At 35.6% G+C, this 22,570-nt stretch overlaps 1 protein-coding gene across 1 annotated transcript in view; it reads right to left on the bottom strand.

Moving 5' to 3' along the window:
* LOC124232976 (gamma-aminobutyric acid receptor subunit alpha-2) overlaps positions 1–22,570 on the bottom strand; it is a 127,411-nt gene that overhangs the window by 51,027 nt on the left and 53,814 nt on the right. Inside the window, exons 5-6 of the mRNA XM_046649955.1 lie at positions 5,594–5,814; positions 3,564–3,646 (exon numbers count right to left, since the gene is read on the bottom strand). Coding sequence (XP_046505911.1) covers positions 3,564–3,646; positions 5,594–5,814 — 304 coding nt within the window. The remainder of the gene's footprint in view (positions 1–3,563; positions 3,647–5,593; positions 5,815–22,570) is intronic.

Raw genomic sequence — 22,570 nt, 5'->3', positions numbered from 1 at the left:
ACATTAGTTAGTGCTGGCCCTTGAGCAACACTCAGCATCACAGTCACATTGTCAATTGAGGGAGAGAAATGCCCAGCTGTCTCTGGTAATACCTCTCCCTCTAGCTCTCCAGGACACTGGAAAACTCATCTCATGTCCCTGCCATCTAGAAGTTTTCTAGTTTACTACTGTTGTGCTGGGGTGGTCCTGGTTCTTACCTTGATCCGAAGTCTTAGATCACAAATAAATTCCCACTCAGTCATCAGTAACAATAAAGTGAATGTTTATGAGTTTGTGTCTTATTCATTGTGTGGTGTTTTAATGGCATACTATGATGTCTGGTTTTCTGAATGTTGCTACCAAATGTTCATCAGTGAAATACTGTTTTTATTGACATGTGTTCACTTACATCCACAAGTAAATTATATTATGTGAAACAATTTTTGAAATGATTCTAAAAAAGTATATATGTATGTATATCTTCATATATGTATGTGTATATATATTAATAGCAGATATATTCACATAGTTTACATTTGAGTGAATTCCAGCTACTCTACGGTTTAAATTGTTATTAATTAATTTCAATTAATCATTGATGATTCTGCTGTTATGATTAATAAGTAACATTAGTAATGTGGATAACCAGCAATCCATTTGCAGATCATCCAGTGGCTTATTTTGTTTTCTCCATGAATATATATCATGGCTTTCTCTTCAATAAAATTTCAAATGGTGCAGAACTTAATAAATCAAAAAAGACACATCACATGTGCCACTTTATATCAGAAGGCCTCACAATACTGAGTAGTTGTGAATCTTAATAAATTATGAAGTTTTTGTTTAAGTAAGTATAATAATCAACTTTTGAATTTTGAAGTTTACTTGTACACATAAATAAGGGAAAATGAAAGCCTACAAATGCAGTGACATTTTAAAGAAAGTGGTGAAACACTGATGGGCAGGGATTCTGTCTTCTTCATATCTATACTTTTCTCATGTGGTACAGTGCCTCACACAGAGAGAAAGTTCTCCATTCATTCTTGCTAGACTAATCAATAAACTCATAATATTTTATTTATGTTATTTACTGTTATAGAAGATGGAAATCTGGATAGGAGTCCAATAATATGTTAAAGAAAATGATGGATCTTTTCCACCTGTCTTTTTGAAAAAGCCATCGTTGCATTCCATTAGTTAGGAAATGTTTTTCAGATTTTGGGTCTGTTGAGAGAAGATATGGCAGAAAGGATGCAAGGCAGATTGGAGGCACTCTCTGGTACACTAGCAAACATCCAAACCAGGAGGCCACTGCAAAGCTTCCCAGTAAAGTACAAAAGGAGAGAAGGTTTGTTTTACAAATGCATTATAAATTCCATCTCTAAATTAGGTTTTCATTAAATAATTTTATTTAATTCTGTTAAGTAACCCATTTTGAGTCATATTCTGCATTAAACATCAAATGCATAATGACTGATTCTTAATATTTGGTAACCAACAAAAATCCCCAAATCATTTCTAATCATGAATTTTTATCCAAAAATATAATTTGCAATTTCTTTGGGGCTAATGTACAGAATATTCCTAGACTCCCATTCAGGAAGTTTTAAATAAGGCAAACAGCAAGGAAATATATAAAGATGTGAGGCAATAGGAATAAAACAAAACAAAATCAAATTCAGAACTGTAAATTTATAGAAAAGATGTTTCTTTTATTTGAGGACAACGATAAAGTTCCAAAAATTCCATCACTTGGGGGCAGACAAGACGGCTTTTAAGCGAGAGAGAAATAAATGACTAGAAGACAAAAATATGGCTGCTACTGCCAAAATATGTTGTGGCAACATTTTACAGTTTAGGTTTAGGTATGTAATACTCCATGCTGGTGTCCATACTTGTAACACTTACGCATCAAGCACCTACTATTGGCAAGGATAAACAAAAGGATATACAAATTGTTAATTCAATGTGTCAGAAAATAAACATGAATAAAACAAATAAAAAACAATTACTTAAACAGAGAATGCCTAACAACAAACTTTGTGTGTTGCTCAAATCACTTCTAGATATAGAAACCGTATTGTCAAGCATGTAATATTCCACTACTCTGTGAATACACTATAAGGGATTTTTAAATTTTATTTAAGTTATTTTCAGGTGTATTTATTTCATAATCAGAATTGAGAAATCACATCATTTATGTTTGGTGTCTTAATGGCACTCACTTGTCCAGTGAAAAGTGTCTTTCCTTCTTACACCATCACAGCAGCTTGAATAAATCCCTTCTTTGGTATAAAGGCTTCTCAATGTTCCCTTTAATGTCACTTATGCAATGCAAATGAGTTTTTCTCTGCTGCATCTGCTGTAGTTTTCTCAGTATCATGTTTATGTTGTATAACATGATTGACTATCTTAAATAATTTTGGAAGAAATGCCAGTATTGAAGTGATGGTTTCCATGACAATAAAAGAAGGCTTTGTAGTTAAACAAAGAAAAGATTCTCAAAGAAAATTGAGAGCTGACACCTTTTGTAAGAATGAATGGAACAGAGTTGAACTTATTATTCCACAAAACTACGGTCATGAAAATAATTACAGAGTTTTGCATTCATATTAGTCATCATTTTTCCCTTTTCTTTCACTTGATACAGTCTGCAGGGAGAAGGCACACTATTCAGTGCTACATATTTTCAATCAGTTGGGAGAAATGCATTTCTGTTCAAGAGAATGAAAAGTCAAAAGATGCCCAGAATGGACAAAGACGGGAGTGCCAGAGAGAGTGAGGTTTCTGAAAAGGTCAGGCGATGGAACACACTCACACAAGAGAGAAGCTGCTTGGCTGTGCCCATGAATTTATCCTGAACCTGCCCTGAAGGTCTTGTGGGCCTAGGGAGATGATTTGACCTTCCTTCTTTTCAATTATTCCGGGAGAGTGAAAGCTTCTGCTTGACATACAAGATGTAACCTCAGTGACCTAAAGAATGGCCAAATGCGCAGAGCCTTTTCTGAAATATTCTATGTATACAAAAAGTGCCTGCATGTAGCAATCAGCTACGTCATCTCCTTCAAATTTATTTTAGGAAAAAAAATCCTTTCCGTTAGTTAGAAAGTAGAATGATAATTCTGTGCCTGCTTCTGTGCCTGCCATTTGCAACAGGGTGATTGCTACTTTAATAAACAATAGAATCTATCCTTTACAATTCATTCTTAGTCAACAAAAATGAAACCATTATTTTGCATTTTCAATGTGCCAGCACTTGGAAAAGAAGGTAAATGACATATTCATGACCTTCAAGGAGCTCCTGGCCTAGTTTTACACATGTACAAAAACACATAATGTTCTTTATTAGCAGTAAAGTAAGTGATAATTTAAACATCACGATTGCAATATAGTGATATTTGTGATTACAACAGGGCCAGCCAAGTAGTTCCTTGAGAGAAATAAGCATGTCTTTTACTTCTGTATCTTATTGGGCAAGCATTAAGCATTCCATAATATGGAAGAGAAACTATATAATTCAGCTGTGTTGCCGACTATCCCTGATATTATTGACCCAAAACATGTATCTTCATCCCCATACTTACAGCTTCCAAATTTCAGAGGACATGAATGAGCATCCATTGGAAAATCCTCCAAGTGCATGGGACATTCAGCTTGAACTGTAAGCCTAAAAGTCAAAATTCCACTCTTTGTTTAAGTAAATTGGCAAGTCAAGATAAATCACTCCTTACTGTTGTCAACAGAATTAATGATGAGGTGGGACCTTCTTTACAGCATCGTATTAGGCTAATCCACACTTAAATACATTTTTATTCTTTCACATTTAGATCATCCTTCCGAAGACATGAGCATATAAAAAATCTGAGCTCAAGTAACAATATTTATTTATGAATATATTTTATGTAACCATTTTGTACTCTGGTTTGTTAAGTAAAGAAGTTATACATGCATCTTTGAAGGGCTATTTTCCCATTAATCTCACTATTAATATTTAAAATCTTAGAGAAAAAATGAAAAAAATCTCCATTGTTAAAAGAATGTCACCTTCCCCATCACGTCATCTACTATCTAGCAAAATTGATATAAGAATTCAATATTGGCTCACAGAAGCTCCCTTCAAAAATAGGTAAATTATGAATAAGCATTATGTACTGTATATAGATACAAAGATATAAACATAGAAGTAGATATGGATACATATGTACATGTATCTCCTGGAAATATCTTGCTGCGTTTAGACTGTTGGCTATATTATGGACACAAGGTATGAATGCTAAATAAATACATTTTCTGTATTTACATGATCACAATAAAGGATAATCATAGGAAACTTGTTATAAAGTTATAAATGATTCCATTTCACACAAAGGCAAAGTGGATAAAACAGGTACTAAATTGAATTTAGAGAAGAACCTCTTATGATGAGCAAAACAAATGTGGCCAACAGTTTAATTAGAGTTTATATACTTCTAAGAGAGTATTTAAGCTGAACCGCAGCCAATATTTTCCAACACTTTGTGTATTCTCTGCCTATATTTTGTTTAAACTCAAAATTTCCAATCATTGTCTCAATCAACAGGAATGATCGCAGTGTAAAATCAACAGGGGTATTGCATCTGTATGGCAAGATTCAGAGGGAGAGGCAGAAGGAACAGCTTAGACTTCCATTGTAGGCAATGGTCATTCAGTAATGAGTCCTCAAGAGATTTTTCTTTAAAGACCAAGACTGTATTATTGACCCTTCTCAAATGTTTCACAATTAAAATCTACCACAACATTTCATATGAAATAACAATACATCAAATGCCTGGAACAAACACCGGTCTGTATATAAGGCTGATGGTTATCCATGCTTTAAAGTCTTTATTAAACATGTTAATTTTAGATTCTACATCATTTTATTAGATTTGTGTTTGTTTTCTTTGTTACATAAAACAAATAACTTATTTTAAAAGACTAATTCATGGGAATAGTTAAAATAGTTGTTATTAGAGTCCATACCTGTATATTCCTTTAGATAATTTTTTAAGGTTGAATCATATGAAATGCTACGTGACACTTTTTGATTTACAAAATGGCAACTTCATATGATTCAATCTAATACATATGCTTATGGTATCCAATACTTGTGAGCCTTATTAAATAAAAACTATCACTCTGAATTTTAAAAATATCGTTTTCTTTAGGGTAGCTTCATAAGGAGGGTCAAATACTAAATTAAGTAAAAGCTTGCTTAAAAATCACTTAAATTTTTGATGGAAAATCTTATGAGACATTAAAAATAAACTTACATGCTGGTATAAAGAAAATTTTAAGTCACGCTATTAAACTGTGCTTAATTAAAATGTAGTGTGAAAAGTAAATCGACGAAAAGATCAATTCTTAATAGTTAAGGCAATTCTTAAGTTTTAACACACTAAGATGAGAATCAAACTCATAAACACTATTTTATCTTTGCTTTTTTTAATATCCAAGCATTTACAAAGCATATTATGGTACTTCTAACCTGTTATGAAAATGTTCAATTTATGCTAATACTTCAACTAAGTTGGCCAGTTTTTTAATAAGGGATTTCTCAGCATTTAGATGCCACAAACCAAACCTAAAAACATACCTCATTGTGTACAGTAGAGTCCCATCATCCTGGATTCGAAGAAGCTTATTTGGCATTGTCATATTATGAGCTACCGATTTCTTCCCATTGTGAAAGAAGGTATCTGGAGTCCAGATTTTGCTAGCCATTAAATTGTTAAGTCGAAGGATGTTCATAGGACCTTTAAATTTTAATCGTTCATCTTTCCATTTTTGTCGAAAGAAAACATCTATTGTATATTCCTGAAATATAAAATAGGATTCTTTTGAAAATAATAAATGTTTTGGATACAAGAACACTATAAAATTCCAATAAAACTAATAAATAGTTTAAAAAAGAAAGCTATACTGAGAGAAGTAAATTTTGAATTAGAAAGATCATTCCTTAATCTTATAAATAAATGTTGCCACTTACAATGGGGAAAAGCAGGTGTATTTACACAATTAGCTACATATTGTTATGAAAATGAAAGAATACATTCACTTTATCTGTTCTCTTTCGGTTGAACAAGATCTCAGTCAAACTGCTTGACTGCATCCCGTGGTTTAGAACCACTCAGAGAGGAGGCAGGCTGGCGCAGGGTCTGAGTGGATTGTTTTAAGTCATTTATCTCAAGAAAGAATGAACAAGCAACCATCTCGGTAGCAAAAAAAGAAAAAGAAACAACTATCAAACACGCTGTCAGCTCTGTATGAGTCATCATCTCCTGTTGCCAAAGAAACTGTAGAGTATCATATTTTTTTTAATCCTAAAATATGTTAAGATACCATATTGTTAGCAGGAATGCATTAGAGGATGATGATTTTAATAAAGTTTATTTAATGAAATTACTTGTAATAAAAATACTTTAAGTTCTTAGAATACTTAAAACGCAAATATTTTGCAAATAAACTTCCTTAGGTTAAAATGTAGTTTTAAATATTCACACAGATCAGTTAGTGGTCAATTCCTCTACTGTCTTTCTCCCATACTTTATTAGCTGAATCTCTCTCCCTCTGATTCTCATTCCCCCATCCCTCTCCCTCCTACTTTCCTTTCTCTCTCTATCTCTGTCTTTCTTAGGATAAGAGAATGTGTACATTTTAGACGAGATATACAAATCCACAACTGTGAATACTGAACAATCTATCAGATGTGAAATGTTTTGTCAATGCATGTTTGTGCAAACCCTCACATGATAAATAATTAAAATATTCAATGACACACCTGAGATTGGAAATTCAGAAATTGTACTTTGGCCACAAAGCCACAATTATCAAACGTTTGAAAATAAATGCTTCAGCAATTAGCAATTGAACTCAACTAAAATTGCGTGTGTAAAAAAGGACAGATTAAAAATACCATATACTTATGAAAATATCAAACCATTTGTACAAATTCTAATCAAGTAAACGAAAATAATTGATTCCCAGTGATCTCTCAAAAATTAAATGGAAGAAGATAATAAGTATCAGCCATAGGTAATGGCAAACGAACAGGAAAGGAACAGTGTCTCTGGGCTATGCTCCTAATCCTCGGGAGAAAACTACATAATCAAATCCACCCTCACTCTCTGCAATTTAGTCATTGTTTTAAATGTTTCATTCCACAGAAATGGAATTCAATTAAAAAAAAAAAACTAGATTAAGAGATGAGTCTTTGTATATAAGTTTTTGTGCAAGTGTTTCTTTCCAACTGTGGTTCCCTCGAATCCAAGCCAAGTGTGACTACATATGACATTTACTTTTCCAGGCAAACTGAATTTATTTTACAACTTTTTATAAAAATTCAAATTCAATTTTTCCATTTCTGTAAAATTATGATATGTTTTATCTGTCTCAGAAGCTATTGCTACGACAATCATTTCCTACAGACCTACCACATAGAGAGCAAGTTTCAGGTGATCTCTTTTAAAAATTGTTTTTCAGAATATCATTTGTTTCTGAGCATTCACAGTGTCCCAAATGTGCCCTGCCAACCAATCCAGTGTGATCTTGGCCTTTTTCTCCCACCCCCAGCAGGCACAGTCATGTTACACTCTCGACAATTTTAACGATCCCCACTGCTTGCCATTCCTCAAACACAGCAAGTTCCCTACCTGCCTGGCGCAAGAACTCTACTCACAACCACACTCCCAGTCCTTTGAACACCTGGAAAATACACAGTCAGCTCTCTCTGTGTCTTTATCACTCATAAAGCCATTACTGCAAGATCATATACTGCAATTATACATTTGATCCTCTGCCTCCCAACTAGCTTGCAAATCTTCAAGAAAAGGACCGTGGCTTTCATTTGTGTATTATTTTATTTTGTCTTTAGATATATAAGAGCATATAAAGAATATTACAAACACCTTGTAACCATCACAAGCAGAAATGTTGTCACAAATATCACTGAAGACTTCCCTCTCCTGTTTATCTCTCCTTAATCACATTCCCCTACTCTCTGAGGAAACAATTATCTTGAATTTAATGTTTATGATTCCCATACACATACTTAGACATTTACTATATATGTGTTCTGTGTCTCATTTTTAACATTTATAGAAATGGTACCACACTGTGCATATTTTTCTGACGCTTGGCTTTTTTCAGTTACTTCTTGAGAGCTATTCATGGAAATGCATGTAGTCCTTCTATTCATTTTTTTTCCCCCCGAGGAAGATTAGCCCTGAGCTAATTACTGTCAGTCCTCCTCTTTTTGCTGAGGAAGCCTGGCCCTGAGCTAACATCTGTGCCCATCTTCCTCTACTTTATATGTGGGATGCCTACCACAGCATGGCGTGCCAAGCGGTGCCATGTTGGCACCTGGGATCCGAACTGACAAACCCCGGGGCCGCCGAGAAGCAGAACGTGTGCACTTAACCACTGCGCCACCGGGCCGGCCCCCCATTCTATTCATTTTTACTGCTATGTAGCCGCCCTTCGTAAGAATATTTCACAATGTTCATTTTTTTCCTTGATCTTAAATTTTTTTCTTTTTCCAATTTGTCACTATTGTAAGTAATACTGCTATGAACATTCTTGTACAGCACTTTAGTACAAAGGTGTAAGAGTTAGTTTAAACCAGAGGTCAGGAAACTTTTTCCGTAAGGGGCAGTTAGTAAGCATTTTAGGCTTTGCAAGCCATATGGTCAGTACGACAACTACTCAACTCTTCTCTTGTGCAAAAGCTCCCAGAGACAATAGATAAATGAGTGAGAGTGGTATGTTCCAACAAATCTTTGTTCACAAGAATAGGCAGGTGACAGGATTTGGCCCTAGCATGCCCACCACTGCTCTAGAGTAAATTGATAGTAGGATTACCAGAAATTACCATATGCGCATCATGAAGAGAGAGGCTTGAGCAGAAGCAAGATAATTAGCTTAGAGCAGTAGTTTACGAAGTGTGTGGGTGCGTGGGGGGCATCTATTTGGGTGTAGGAAGAAAAATAATGGAACCTTTATTTTTATATAGAATTCTTATCTAAATATAAGAAGCAAATGAAGCTTTGCTAACAGATCATACGTGGAATGATACCGGCACTCTCACTGCGTCCATAAGTAGATGATGGGCATGTATGTAAGGCATCCTATGGAAAGAGAATGAGCCACAACAGGGAATGGTCAAGTGATACCTCATTAATTTGCTGTCAGTGTACTGTGATTTGTACTCAGATGAGTTTGCAAGTTATAATATCTAGTTTTGATTAAACTAAATAGTGAAAATGACAAGTGGCTTCAAAAACTATTGCTAAATGACACCATGGATTGTATTCACCATGGGAATATCACTTCTATGCCTAATATGAGCTCTTCATTAGGCACATTAGGAATTATGAACTAATCAAGTCTAACAAGAAATCTGCAAAAGCAAATTTACAATTATCAGTGAAGCTATTTAAAATGTGGTTTTACACCCATTGTGATGAGCTTCATCTGAAGCATACGTTGTACCTTGAAATGCTGGTTAATGACGGCATAAGGCCATTGCAAATACTAAGTTATTTTAAAAACGAAGCATCAAGAATATGAAGACAAACATCTAAAATTGGTGGATGGGTTTTAAAAAATTAGCAGGATGGTTCAATAATCAATAGCCAGTGACACACTTCTTAAATTTGAATTTACATAACTTTTTCATCTACAACAGTCATCAAAATTAGTATTAAAATAATATGAATTTAGAATCAGACCTTTGATTGCTATATTATAAAGTATTTAAGAAAGATATTTAAAAATAATAAAGCATATTTAACTATATTAATTGCTAAAGTATTATTATGAAGAGCAATCTTAAGTGAGAGCAAAATCTATTTAATTAATAAACATAATTATCCCTGAAATAACATGTATTTTAACTTCATCTCATTCCAATTTCTGCTTTAGTGCTTATCTTATAATATTTCAATATATAAATACAAAAGCATATAGATATAGATATATAAATAGGTAAACAAATAGAGTTGATTCACTAGTTTTCATGGTTTTTAATGCTTTATAGATGAAACAGCAGGGAAAGGAGACATTTCAATCAAATAATATTTATTTCCTATCCACTAAGTACAACAGGATTGCCAAACAAATGATTTGCATCTGATTTCCATACATGTATATATAATGCACACTCTCAGTATTTGAAAAGAATATTCTTGAAAGTTTCATTAAAATGTACCTGAAGTTTTCCATGAGTATATCCTAACGTAGTAATTACTTGTGTATTACAAGAAAATTGCCAGAGAAGTACAAAACAATGCAACTGCTTTGTACAAACAAGACAGACCGATGAACCGAGATTCTAAAAGAAAGAAGTATCACCAAGATCAACTACAAAATCTCTCAGAGAATATACCAACAACTAAGAAGCAGATTTAGAAAGAAACAAAAAAATTCACCAGCATATATCAGCACGCAGTTATCCTATGGCCTATGTATAGAAGATGTGAGGCTGACTGTTGGGTGAGACTAAAGAGTTAAAGAATCTATACACTTCAAGACTTGAAAAATTCTTTATAGAAAATTTAATCCAACTTCTCCTTTTTATTGATGGGATTATAGATAAATTCAGTGACATTCCTGTTTCCAAGCTTGTTAGGGGCAGAACCCAGAAAAGGATGCAGTTTCCAGTCCAATGTTTTTACTACCACTAAGTATTCCATAATTTGTATTGCAAACAATGAAATCACTCTCTATTGCACAGCTTATTGTACAAACATGATTTCAAGGACAGTAACTTAGTGAAGACAGAATATTTTTTAGTGCCTGGCTACATTAATTATAAGTCATTGCTTATAGCCAATTTCTGAAGAATTATATCTATCCACTAAAACATAATCAAATTGTAGGATTGCTCTTGGAGCGATTTCTCATTTACATTGATTTACCAAGTATGTTTTAAAGTAAGAAAATTTATTTCATTATACCCTTTTTGCTAATAAAGGCTAGTCTCCTTTGAGTAAGTTCCAATCAGTGTATTTCTTCTATAACGAAGAAAAATGTGGTTTATGAAGCAGGTTGTAGCAATTAAAGAAACAACACCCTTGGAATATACAAGAATAGTTAAGCTCAAACACTTTCAGTTGGTACTCAAAGGGGCATGAACAACAAATTAAGCCCAGTATTAGCATTGCAAAAAATTGCAAAAAGTGAGAAGCTTAAGAACAGATCAGCCAAGTGTCAATAAACCCAATTAGTATAAAATCATAAAACCCTATTATGCAAAGAAGCTCACACAAAGACTGCAGAATACCACGGCAACTGCGTGATCCAATCAGGAAGTAGGTAAGATGGCTGGGCTTTCTTTTTGGAACTAGAGGTTGGGCAAGTTTCACAAACAAATTAGAAACTGATACTAAAGATTCAGATTCTAATAGTAGATTAGTAAAATATATCCAATCAAACTATTCAAAATGATTAATAGTTATAATATGTTAACTGCAATTCACTTTGATATAATTTATTTAAAATTCACAATAATCTTATTCAATATGCAAAAGTATCCCCATTTCATAGGTGGGGAATACTTCAGAAGCCATATTTATTTTAAAAGAAAGAGAGAAAGCCAAAATTTAATCTCAAACCTTATGCTTCCTAATACCATGCTCTTTTTGTTACAGCATATATAAAAATAATCCTTGGAGGCAGGACATCAGAATGAAATTTCCTTCTTTTATAGACCAATAAATGGATGCTAGTCACGGATTATGAAAGGTTACAGGGAGAATTTAGCTGCAGAGCTGAGACTGGAGTTTTAGAATCTCTGTCAAAGTCTTCTTTCCACATTTAAAACTGACTCAAACACAAGATCGAAGGAAAAAATAATAAACTGAGTAATAAGAAGGAGATGTAAAGAGCATGGGATCTTAAGTCAGGTAAACCAGAGTACTTGAGCTTGAGCAGGTTATTTAATTTCTGTTTATTTCAGTTGACTTATCTGCAGAATAGTGATAATAATAGAACTTACTTCATGTAAGGATGAAGTGAGATAATATGTCTCAAGTTCCTAGAAACAGTTTGGACATCAAGGAAGGTATGAATTACCTTCAAAGTATCCTTCTGCCCGCACTCCCCACACTCAACAAAAGGTGACCTGATGAGGGAGGGACACCCAGCAGCAAAAGGTCACAAAGTAAAGTGCCAGGGGCAGAGGCTGAGTAGGATGCCACAAGAGGTCCATTAAAGAATAAGCCACTCGTGTGTTTTGTGTTTTGGGCAACAAAGAGATCCCTGAGAAGAAATCACAAGTGTGCCCCATGAGAGAGCCTGCTTTTATCTACCAACCATACAAATGGCCAAGAGAGAACCACTAACAGAACAAACCAAGTAATAAGATATTTTTCCCCCTTTTCATAATCTCCCCTCTCCTTGCCTCAATTCTGGAAGACCCAGACAGAGGAGAGGAAGAGTAGATCACGGCCTGTCACCCACTGTACATCCCTTAGCTGTGAACATGGCTGAGAAAAGGAGAGAAGATCTAAGTGGCATAAGAGATTGATCTTTAAATTGGACAGAACCGGACTCTTTGATATTTGAAAGTGAACAGAAAGCCACAGGATGCACCTGAGATACGGTCATGATGTGGGGAAAGAAGATGCAAAGAATGAGGTGTTGTTGAGTTTGGTCAGTTGAATTTCTAAAGCCTCTGGAATAGTCCAAACGTTTTCTCACAGCCTCCAAGGCCCTGCATAACATCTCCCTTCTTTACCTCTCTAGCCTACCACATGACAACTCTTCACCACATACTCTGCCTACAGCAATACTGATATTGCAGGGTCTCTGGTGTGTCATGCTCCACCTCACTACCCTTATTCATCTCTGTTGCAGTCTCTCTTCCCTATCAATACCTCCATTTGGCCAACTTTTCCTCCACAGGGAGAACAAAGACCATGACCACCTTCTTCCATGCTATATCACGAGCATCTAATAAACTGCCTAGAACATGGGAAATTAATAATAATCAGTCCATGAATGAATGAATGAGGGGAGTCATTGGAAAATAAACGTTCTAACAAGAATTCTGGGCAACAGAGCTTGAATACTAGATTAGGAGAAAGGCATCAGTAGAGGCAGATGGTGGAAAAGCTCTTGGATATCTTTTGCAGTCACCTGAATGCAATACTCTAATTCTTAAATTCGCAAGTGTTAAGTGTGTCTGTATAACTATATTAAACTAATCACAGTAGGAATTTCTTGTGTATAATAGGTATATTTTAAAGAATCTTGATACATATCATAAAGAACCAGACCATAACAAGTTCTCTGCTAACAGAGATCTACTTGTTTTAAAGTTTTATTTAGGGGTGCTTTTATGGCTTTTGGGGGGCAATTGGCTATAAAGCCCTTCATGATCTGGCTCTGATTTATTTTCTAGCCTCGTTTCACCCCAAATCCCTAAGAGCATTCTAGGTTCAAGTCACACTGAACTTTTACATTGCACTAAACTCAACAAACTCTTTCAATTTCTGCTAAAACGTTCTTCCAGTTATGTGGCTCACCCATCCTTATTTGTCCACCTCAGCTATTTTCTTTTCCTGGAGACCTTATCAGATAGAGATATCCTCTACCCACAGCCCCTCTGCTACCATATTAATCCATAAATACTTCAATAGGAATCATGGTCACAGCGTTTTGAAATGGATGATTTTTCTTAGCTGTCGCCCCACTACCCTGTAAACAACTTGAGGCCAAACATTGGTTATACTTAAGTATTCAGCTCCTGACACTGTGACAGACAGAGTACGTCCTGAGAAATCTTGTTGAAATGAACAAATACAACTCATGCCTTCCAGTAGCTCAGGCTGCAGTAAAGAAGAAAGACATGTAATGATTTTTATAAGCCAGTGTGCAAAGCCATAAAAATATGTGAATACCATGTGGTGGCGCACAAGGACAAGAAGGACTGACTCTACTTGGAGTAGCCTAGGAAAACATCAGAGAAGATGAAATTTGAGCTTGGCCTCGAATAAATGAAAGATCTCCAATTGTCAGAGGAGGAAAGCATAACAAGAACAGGGAAAAACATCTGCAAGGCCAGAGAGTTGTTAAAGATGATGGCATGTTCAGACAACAGTGGGAAGTTCAACGCAATCTTTAAAAATAAAAGCCTCATGGAGAGTTAGAATGCCTTACAGTTACTGCCCTCTGTCTCACCTCCCATCCTCAACCACGCTGCTTAAAAATGTTGCCTCCACTCTTTCTCCATTTCCTCACCTCCCACAAGCCTCAACCCACTGCAATCTGGCTGCTTTTACCACGCTCAGCAAATACCTCCTTGTTCTTAATCTAATGATAAATTTTCTTCTTGGCCTTATAATATATGACTCTGTTGTTTTCTCCCTACTTTTGCAATGCTCTCCTGCACTGACATTAAAACCATATTCTCCTGGTATTGTGGGAAACCATTAGGAAAATCTTCATCATGGGATCCGAGACCTTCTGTGTTTGCCAACAATCCGTGTGTAATGATATCTCCCGGAAAATGTATGGCAGTAACACCAAGAGATAATATCTATTATTCTTAATCAAGGCAAACAAGTTCTACGCGGCTTTCCCCAAAAGACAGGTTCCACCCTTGCAGCCTGGGGAAAGAACATGCAATCTCTGCAATTTTTATTTTAAAAGTCACTTTGTGTTCAGAAGTTATAGTAGTTGTTTGCTATTTCGTTTATACAAAAGAATGAGTGGGAGGGGGTAAGGAATGGCCCCCTCTCAAGGAAGCCAAGACAGTTATGACTGGCTGTATTTGGTTCCTACAACCCTCCCTCCTGCAGGAAGGTAATGGATGGAGTCAAACTAGTCAAACTGCCTTTATCTGCACTCTTTTCTGGAACTGTTACCCCATTCTCTAGGTGAAGTTTTACTGTGGGCAAAACCTACGGGTTCTTCCCATTACCAAATAAATTATAGCAACTTCAGTATACAGAATCCTACCTTGACAGAGGGCTGTCAGTGATACAGATAATCTGACTACTGAATCTCATTCATTGCATCTGATAAGGAATAAAAGGTAGTGGCCTCTGACTTCTGTGGCTACAGATCAAAGCAGAGTCTAGCTCAGAGAAGGGAATCACCCTGCATTTTGATAGACATCCATGGTTGCTCCTTCTCAGTCTCCTCTGCATTTTTTTTATCCTCTTGAATTCTAGAGTTTCTGTGAAAGTATGATGACCATTTTACTCTCATCTCTTTCCCTGAACCAATTTTATGTATGCCCATGGTTTTTAACTACTATCAGATGGCTCCGAAAATCATCTGCACTCTCAGCCCTTCTCTTGAGCTCCAGACCTGTCTGCTACCCAGACAGCTCCAAATAAATCTCTCACAGAAATCCCAATTCACTATGTCTGAAACATAAATACTCTTCTCCTAAACACCAAAAGTAAAAACATTTCTTCCTGTATTTCACATCCCAGTAAATTGTACCACCATCGACCCAATCTCCTAAACCTTCATCCTCAACTTCTCCCTTCAATCCCTATATCCAACAGACCACCAAGTCTTATGAATTCCACCACATGGAGGTCTTTTACATCTCTTCAGTTCTTTCCATCTTCACTACCACTACCCTGGTCCAGTCCACAATCACTTCTTGCCTGGAATGCAACTGCTTTCAAACTAGTTTTTCCTTTCCTCATCCACTAATACAAATTACCGGAATGCAGAAAATCAAGCTCTGTCCCATCCCTTCTACAGAACCCCTACCCTCCACCAATCCTAAAATGGCCTTTTGCTGCCCTCAGCATAAAGTCAAATACTTTAACCTGTTAAGATGCAGACTGTCATGCCCCACAACTAGAAATTATGATTCCGCAAATCATAGTAGGAGCCCAAGAAATAATTGTTTTAATAAATAACTCCCGGTGATTCCAATGCAAGTGTTCATGAATCACATTTTGAGGAACATTATTAAAAACCTAGGAGGGTGCCAAAAAATATTGTCTGAATAAATGAATATTCCTCAAGTCTAATTCATATCCTTCCAAAATATCAATTGATAATCAACTTCTTCATGCTAGCTTTAAAGTAAGTAAACATTATTATGTTACTTTTGATATACAATACTTGCCATGTTTGTAGCAGTTTTCCTTATCTAGTTACGTTTAATAATGACAATTTCTGATGAGCTAACAAATAAATCCAGTGTCGATTTTTGAACAAATATTGAGATTTCATAACTCTCTAAACCTCCCTATGATGTTAATTACCAAACTACATAACATCCCGATAGCTTCTGCACTCTATGTTTTCATAAGATGGAAAAGTATTAACCAAGGGGACCTATATGATTAATAAAACAAGGTCACCACTTACCTGACTGCCTATTTCTTAACAGTATAAGGGTAAACTCTGGATCAGAAATTTTGAGATGACTTCAAAGTTTTCCTTGTTCAAGTTCTAACCCTAACACTTAGCACTGCAAGAGACAATCATTTGAGCTGAGGTTCCTAGTCTAGGCTTGGTAGCAATACCATTTACGCTTGAAGAATATGCATACACAGTGAAAACATTTACTAATATGGGAAAAGCCATCCATCCTATATAGAAACCAAGGAAAGAAAAAAAACAGAAGACAGAATAGTGAGCTATAAATTACTAAAATGTACATGCCTACTACAAACTTTGTCAACTGTCAGCTACTAGTACATTCAAAAGTATAATTACCTATTTACTCATGAATTTTTTGAAAGTTGAAATAAAAGACTTTTAAACTTAATTGCAGACACTGTAATTAGAATCTTTCATTATAATTTAGATCTGCAACTTTCTTTGGACAATTACACTGGTTAGTAATTCTGGGACAGCAGTGTGTGCATGTATGTGTGTGTGTGTCTGTGTTCTTTTGGTTCTTAATTCTTTTTGCTATGCCTCTTTTTCCTCTCAGGCTAATGTCACAACAAATCTACATCACTGATCTGAACAGGAGGACTTAGGGGTTGAGGTCTTGCTACTGAGTATGCACACTGCATAGAAATAAGAGTGTTATCACCTAGGCTACTAAAAGTGATATTAAACTTATTCTTTACTTTTTTCCCATTACTAAATTGCTTCTGCAAGACATGACTTAGATATCTTCATATCCACTTTTACATAGGGGTAACAATAATACGGGTGTGTTTTCCCTCTGTATCATAATACATTTTTCTCTTTAGTGTCACATCCAAGTTTCATTTCTTGACCTGGCCATCTATACTAACGTAAACTCAAACTTTAACGCATTATTTATCTTGCTTTCCAGAAAAAGTAATATAGAAATTAAAAATCACTCCATTTGATCATCAGGAAGACCAAATCATTTGTCTTCACAAAATGTATACATGTTTTTAAATTAAGCATTATCTACTCCAATAAATTTACAATATGAGTGTGTGTGTGTGTGTGTTGTATATACATAAGTTACACAACTTTCATTTTCCTCAGCTTCATCTTCTTTAGATTTGGACAAATATCAAACAGTACCTGTTGAGTGATCCAACTATCTCTTGACTCTTAATCAAAATCCTCCCCATATCACACATCATTATGTATACCCATTATCAGTGTATTGATTCTCAGCTCCAAGTCTATCCTCCTTTCTCCTTCTTTGTGATACAGGGAAGGATTCTGTAAACACTGCTCCTATGCCAACTCACACAACATTAGGCTTGGTCAATACAAAGTGGTAGAGGAATACTCCAATGTCACGGCAAGAGAAGAGGGCTTTTCTGTCTGGTTCTCTTTCTAGTTCAGATGCATTTTCATTCTTTGGTACAATTTCAAAGGACTAGCATGTTGTGAGTTTTCAGCCACTAGGCAGGATGCTCTCATGGACTGGTTTCCGCATGTACCTTCACATGTTTCTTTACCTGCAGCAGTGGCATGTTTCTGTAGCAGTAACATCCTCTCTAGGGGATCTGAATCTTGGTCCCAGGGGGAAAGGACTCTCTCCAAGGACTTAGTTCCTTCCTTGTTTATCACGCTTCACTCCTAGAAGTAGATGCTGCCTTCTGCATTGCTAATTCTGTATTGCTTGGAGTCTTCTTTTATCCTGTTCTATTATTTAACCACCTTGTACTGGTTAATAATTCATTATATTAGATTTTCTCTGTTCAAATTATGTTATGGATCCTTTCCTCTGACTGGATTCTGACGATAGAGTAAGTAGGTGCCCACTCGGTGGTCTTGCGATTAATCAGACTTCCTCCAAACAAACTACTGGTAAGACTGAGTACACAAGGTGAATAAAGATGGAAATAAAGGAGAAAATCTGACAAGACCAATGAGAATTCTATAGGACTGTGTTAGGCTAGGTGATTCAAGGGAAACATACAGTTAGAAAAACATCTAAGGCCTTCAAGCATTCAGAGCCTACTGAGACGTCAAATACGTATTTCATTTCGGGGAATATTTCCACATAAAGGTGCACATGCACACACAATTACACACATTACACACACATACACTCCAATATAGAGAAGGAAAACTAAAATGTCAAAGTAAATGACTTTTTAATTTAAACGTTGCCAATTACAATCCCACTCACCTCAATTCAATCTATATAAAATTCAGGGTATTAAGCATATGTTAATGTTTATAAAATGTGTGGTATGGCCCCCCCCCCCCCCCCCCACCAAATAAGAAAGTGTATCTTGAGCTTGCTAAAATGTTTTTAAAGTTCTTGGGCTAAATTCACTGATGAAACCAAAGTTATCAGTTCAATTCAGACATGAGGAAATTTCAATTTGTTCCTTTGCTAATGACTGCACATGTAACATCAGCTACCAGCTTCTTCTTATTTAATTTTGCATATAAACTTAATTAACATTTATTTTATTTTTTAAGAATGACAGCAACAGACAGGACTACAAGCACACAACAGTTAGAAACACTATCACCTAAGAAGGACTGCTTCACCTGCACATGGTCCTGTAGCACAGGCTTTCTTGCATTTTGTTTTTTTACTTGATTTTTCCCAGAATTCAGGATTTGTAAAAATAAGTAAATTTTCTGACAATGCCTGGGAGGAATTTCTGCATGTAAATGGTAGCTGAATGATGATAGTTTCTTTCTTATTTTTAATTTCGACTTTATTGAGATATAATTGACAAATAAAATTGTAAGATATTTCAAGTGTACATTGTGCCGATTTGATATATGTAGGCATTGTAAAAGGACTCCCTCCATCTACTTAATTAACACATCCATCAATTCATTTATTTATTAGTTTTTTAGTGAGAACATTAAAATTCTACTCTCTTAGTGAATTTCAATTATACAGAACAGTATTATCAACCATAGTCACCATGGTTTACATTACATCCTCAGACCTGACTCATCTTACAGCTGAAAGTTTGAACCCTCTTACCAACCTCTCCCCATTTCCCTCATCTCCCAGTCCCTGGCCACCCCTTCTCTACTCTCTGTTTCTATGAGTCCGACCTTTTCTTTAAATTCCACATGTAAATGATCATGCAGTATTTGTCTTTCTCTGTCTGACATCTCACTTAGCATAATGCCCTCAGAGTCCATCCACGTTGTCGCAGATGGCAGGATTTCATTCTTTCTTGTGGCTGAATAATATTCCACTGTGTATATACACATCGTGTTTTCACATCTTGGCTATTGTGAATAATGCTGCAATGAACATGGGAGTGCGGATATCTCTGTTTTCATTTCCTTTGGATGTAGATCCAGGAGTGGGATTGCTGGATCATATGGTAATTCTGTTTTCACTTTTATTTTTTATTTTTTGCTGAGGAAGATTAGCCCTGAGCTAACATCTGTTGTTAATCTTCTTCTTTTTTGTGCTTGAGGAAGATTAGCCCTGAGCTAATATCTGTGCCAGTCTTCCTCCACTTTATATGTGGGCTGCTACCACAGCATGGCTGATGAATGGTGTAGGTCTGCACCTGGGATACAAACTCACGAACCTGGCTGCGAAAGCAAAGCACACTGAATTTAACCATTATGCCACAGGTGGGCCCCATTTTTATTTTTTTGACTAACCTCTATACTGTTTTCCAGAGTGGTTTCACCAGTTTACATTCCCGCCAATGGTGCACAAGTGTTCCCTTTCCTTCACATCCTTGCCAACACTTATTATCTTTAATATATTTGATTAAAGCCATTCTAATATGTATAAGGTGATATTTCATTGTTGTTTTGATTTGCATTTCTCTGATGGTTAGTGATGTTGAGCACCTTTTCATGTACGTATTGGCCATTTGTTTGTCTTCTTCAGAAAAACGTCTATTCAGCTTTTGTGTCCATTGTCTAATCAGACTGTTTGGTTCAATTACTATTGAGTTGTGTGAGTTCTTTATATATTTTGATATTAACCTCTTATCAGATACATGATTTGCAAATATTTTTCTCCCAATCTACAGGTTGACTTTTCATCCTGTTGATGGTTTCCTTTGCCATGCAGAGCTTTTTAGTTCGATGTAGTTCCACTCGTTTACTTTGGGTTTTGTTGCCTTTGCTTTTGGTGTTAAATCCAAAAAATCATTACCATGACTTATGTCAAGAAGCTTATCTCCTATGTTTTCTTCTAGGAGTTTTATGGTTTCAGGTGTTAACATTCAAGTTTTAACCCATTTTGAGTTGAAGCTACTAGCTTTTCAAGTGGTGTTAGTAATGTCAAAGACTGGTCAAAACAAAGGAGTGGAAGATTAGGCTAATCCATTACCAATACTGAAAAAAAGTCACTTCATACATTTTGCTAAAGATATATGACCTGAGTTTGCCTAAAACTCCCAAATAACAAATATTTTGTATGTCTAGAAAAAAATATATATGTACATTTATGTATATCTATGTACATATGTATATTTTTGGGGTTTATTGTTTTGAGGTAAAATAATTACTTTGAAAAAAAATTTCAATATAGTAACTATGACCACTAATACTCACAACAGAAAAGCTACAACATTGAAAACTTTGATATTTTGGGGTCCTGTATCATTTGCCTTTCTGTTTTGGCTGGAAAAAGACACCAGAGGTAATCAAATAAGAACCACCATTTATAGGATATTCTGCTAGTTTTTCAATGCGGTGCTTGAAAAAATTCTGACTCTGCACTTGATTCCATGCAAAAGTTAGGTGCTCATTCTCACTCTGTCTCTAATATTTGGGAGTATTTACTAAGACAACCTGCACAGAAATATTATCTTTATAGTCAACTAATAGCTATTGGAATACACACTCTTGGTAAATATGTCTCTGTCATCTTTTTAAGCTCCTGTGCACTCTAACGGCTTATGGAAAGTGCTGTATTAATATTTCAGGTCACAACATAAGATACTGTAAGGGAGGGGGAAGAGTTATATTGAAGAGCGGGATTTTTCCTGTTGTTCTAGCATTGTGTCTAAGGCCTAGAGTTGAGGGGGGAAAAGAAGCACTTAAATCTTCACATTTTAATTTGCAAAAACTTCAAAGATCTGCTAGTGTTTGGTGTCAATCACCTTCTGATCACCTCCTGAAAGCTGGGGATACCCACACTTTTGCCACCTCGTATTTCAGCCATCCAAGTCAATACAAGAAAAGGACTATGAGGTCAAAGAAGTGGCTCTGACGGAAGAAAAAGAGGATTTTTTTAATGATAAAAATGGCATTTCTACTCCCTAAAGAAAAAGTAGGGAGGTCCCAATAGATTGGCTAATAATGTCTATGAGTGTCTGCAAAAAGGGAAAATCTTTTGTCTTTTGTTTGTTTCTCCATATGGAAAACCTTCAAACTTGTCAACATTCTCCTTGCGCTCTCAGAGAAAGAAAAGAAATTGGAGAGGGATGATACGATGTAGGAAGACCAGGCAAAGAAGAGACAGGGCATCTCCTCTAATTCTCACTCCCTGGGCAATAAGGAAGGTGAATGAGAAATTATTTCAACAACAAGTTCTATAACAGAGCACTACAGTTAGCAGTAGAAATGGAAGACTGATAACCAAAATTTTTACGCTTAATCAAGATTATTTTATCTATTATGTTTCTAGCCCACCAGTTTCTAACCCACCAGACCAATTTCCCTCTCCTATCTATCTCATTTTAAAGAAACATAAACACCAGTTCCATAGACTCTAAGAATGTCAAGATTCTAATTTTCTTTAGATTGATGTATATGTGCCTACTATGTATGCGGAATGTATGTATTGTACGTATGTAGATAGCATGATAAGGCACCCACCTTACTCAAGGCCAATAGAAAATTTCCTTTTATAACTCTGACTATGACCACATTCTATAGGAAGCAGTTGTCTGAGAAACCATATAGACTTTACTTACGGAAGTCCAAGCAAGTGCCTTAATCCTAGAAAAAGATTCTCAGCAATACAATTATTTTCATTTAAACAATGGTTTACCACACTGTAGCCAGGTAGACAAATTTTGAAGAGAATATAAGGGCTAATCTGAACACTCAGGCTGGAACAGTGCACCACAGACACAAACATTACCATCTCTAATTCTCCGTATTTGGGAGTAGACTAAATAGGCATGAGACAGATACATAATTCTGTAACACTAAAGATGCTTGTTTATTCTAAATTATCCCCATCTTCACTTCCCATTAT

The sequence above is a fragment of the Equus quagga genome, unplaced genomic scaffold, assembly GCF_021613505.1.
Source record: "Equus quagga isolate Etosha38 unplaced genomic scaffold, UCLA_HA_Equagga_1.0 146_RagTag, whole genome shotgun sequence".
NCBI classification, from domain to species: Eukaryota; Metazoa; Chordata; class Mammalia; order Perissodactyla; family Equidae; genus Equus; species Equus quagga.
The sequence above is the reverse complement of the archived record's forward strand: the minus strand, read 5'-3'. Positions and strand labels throughout refer to the sequence as shown.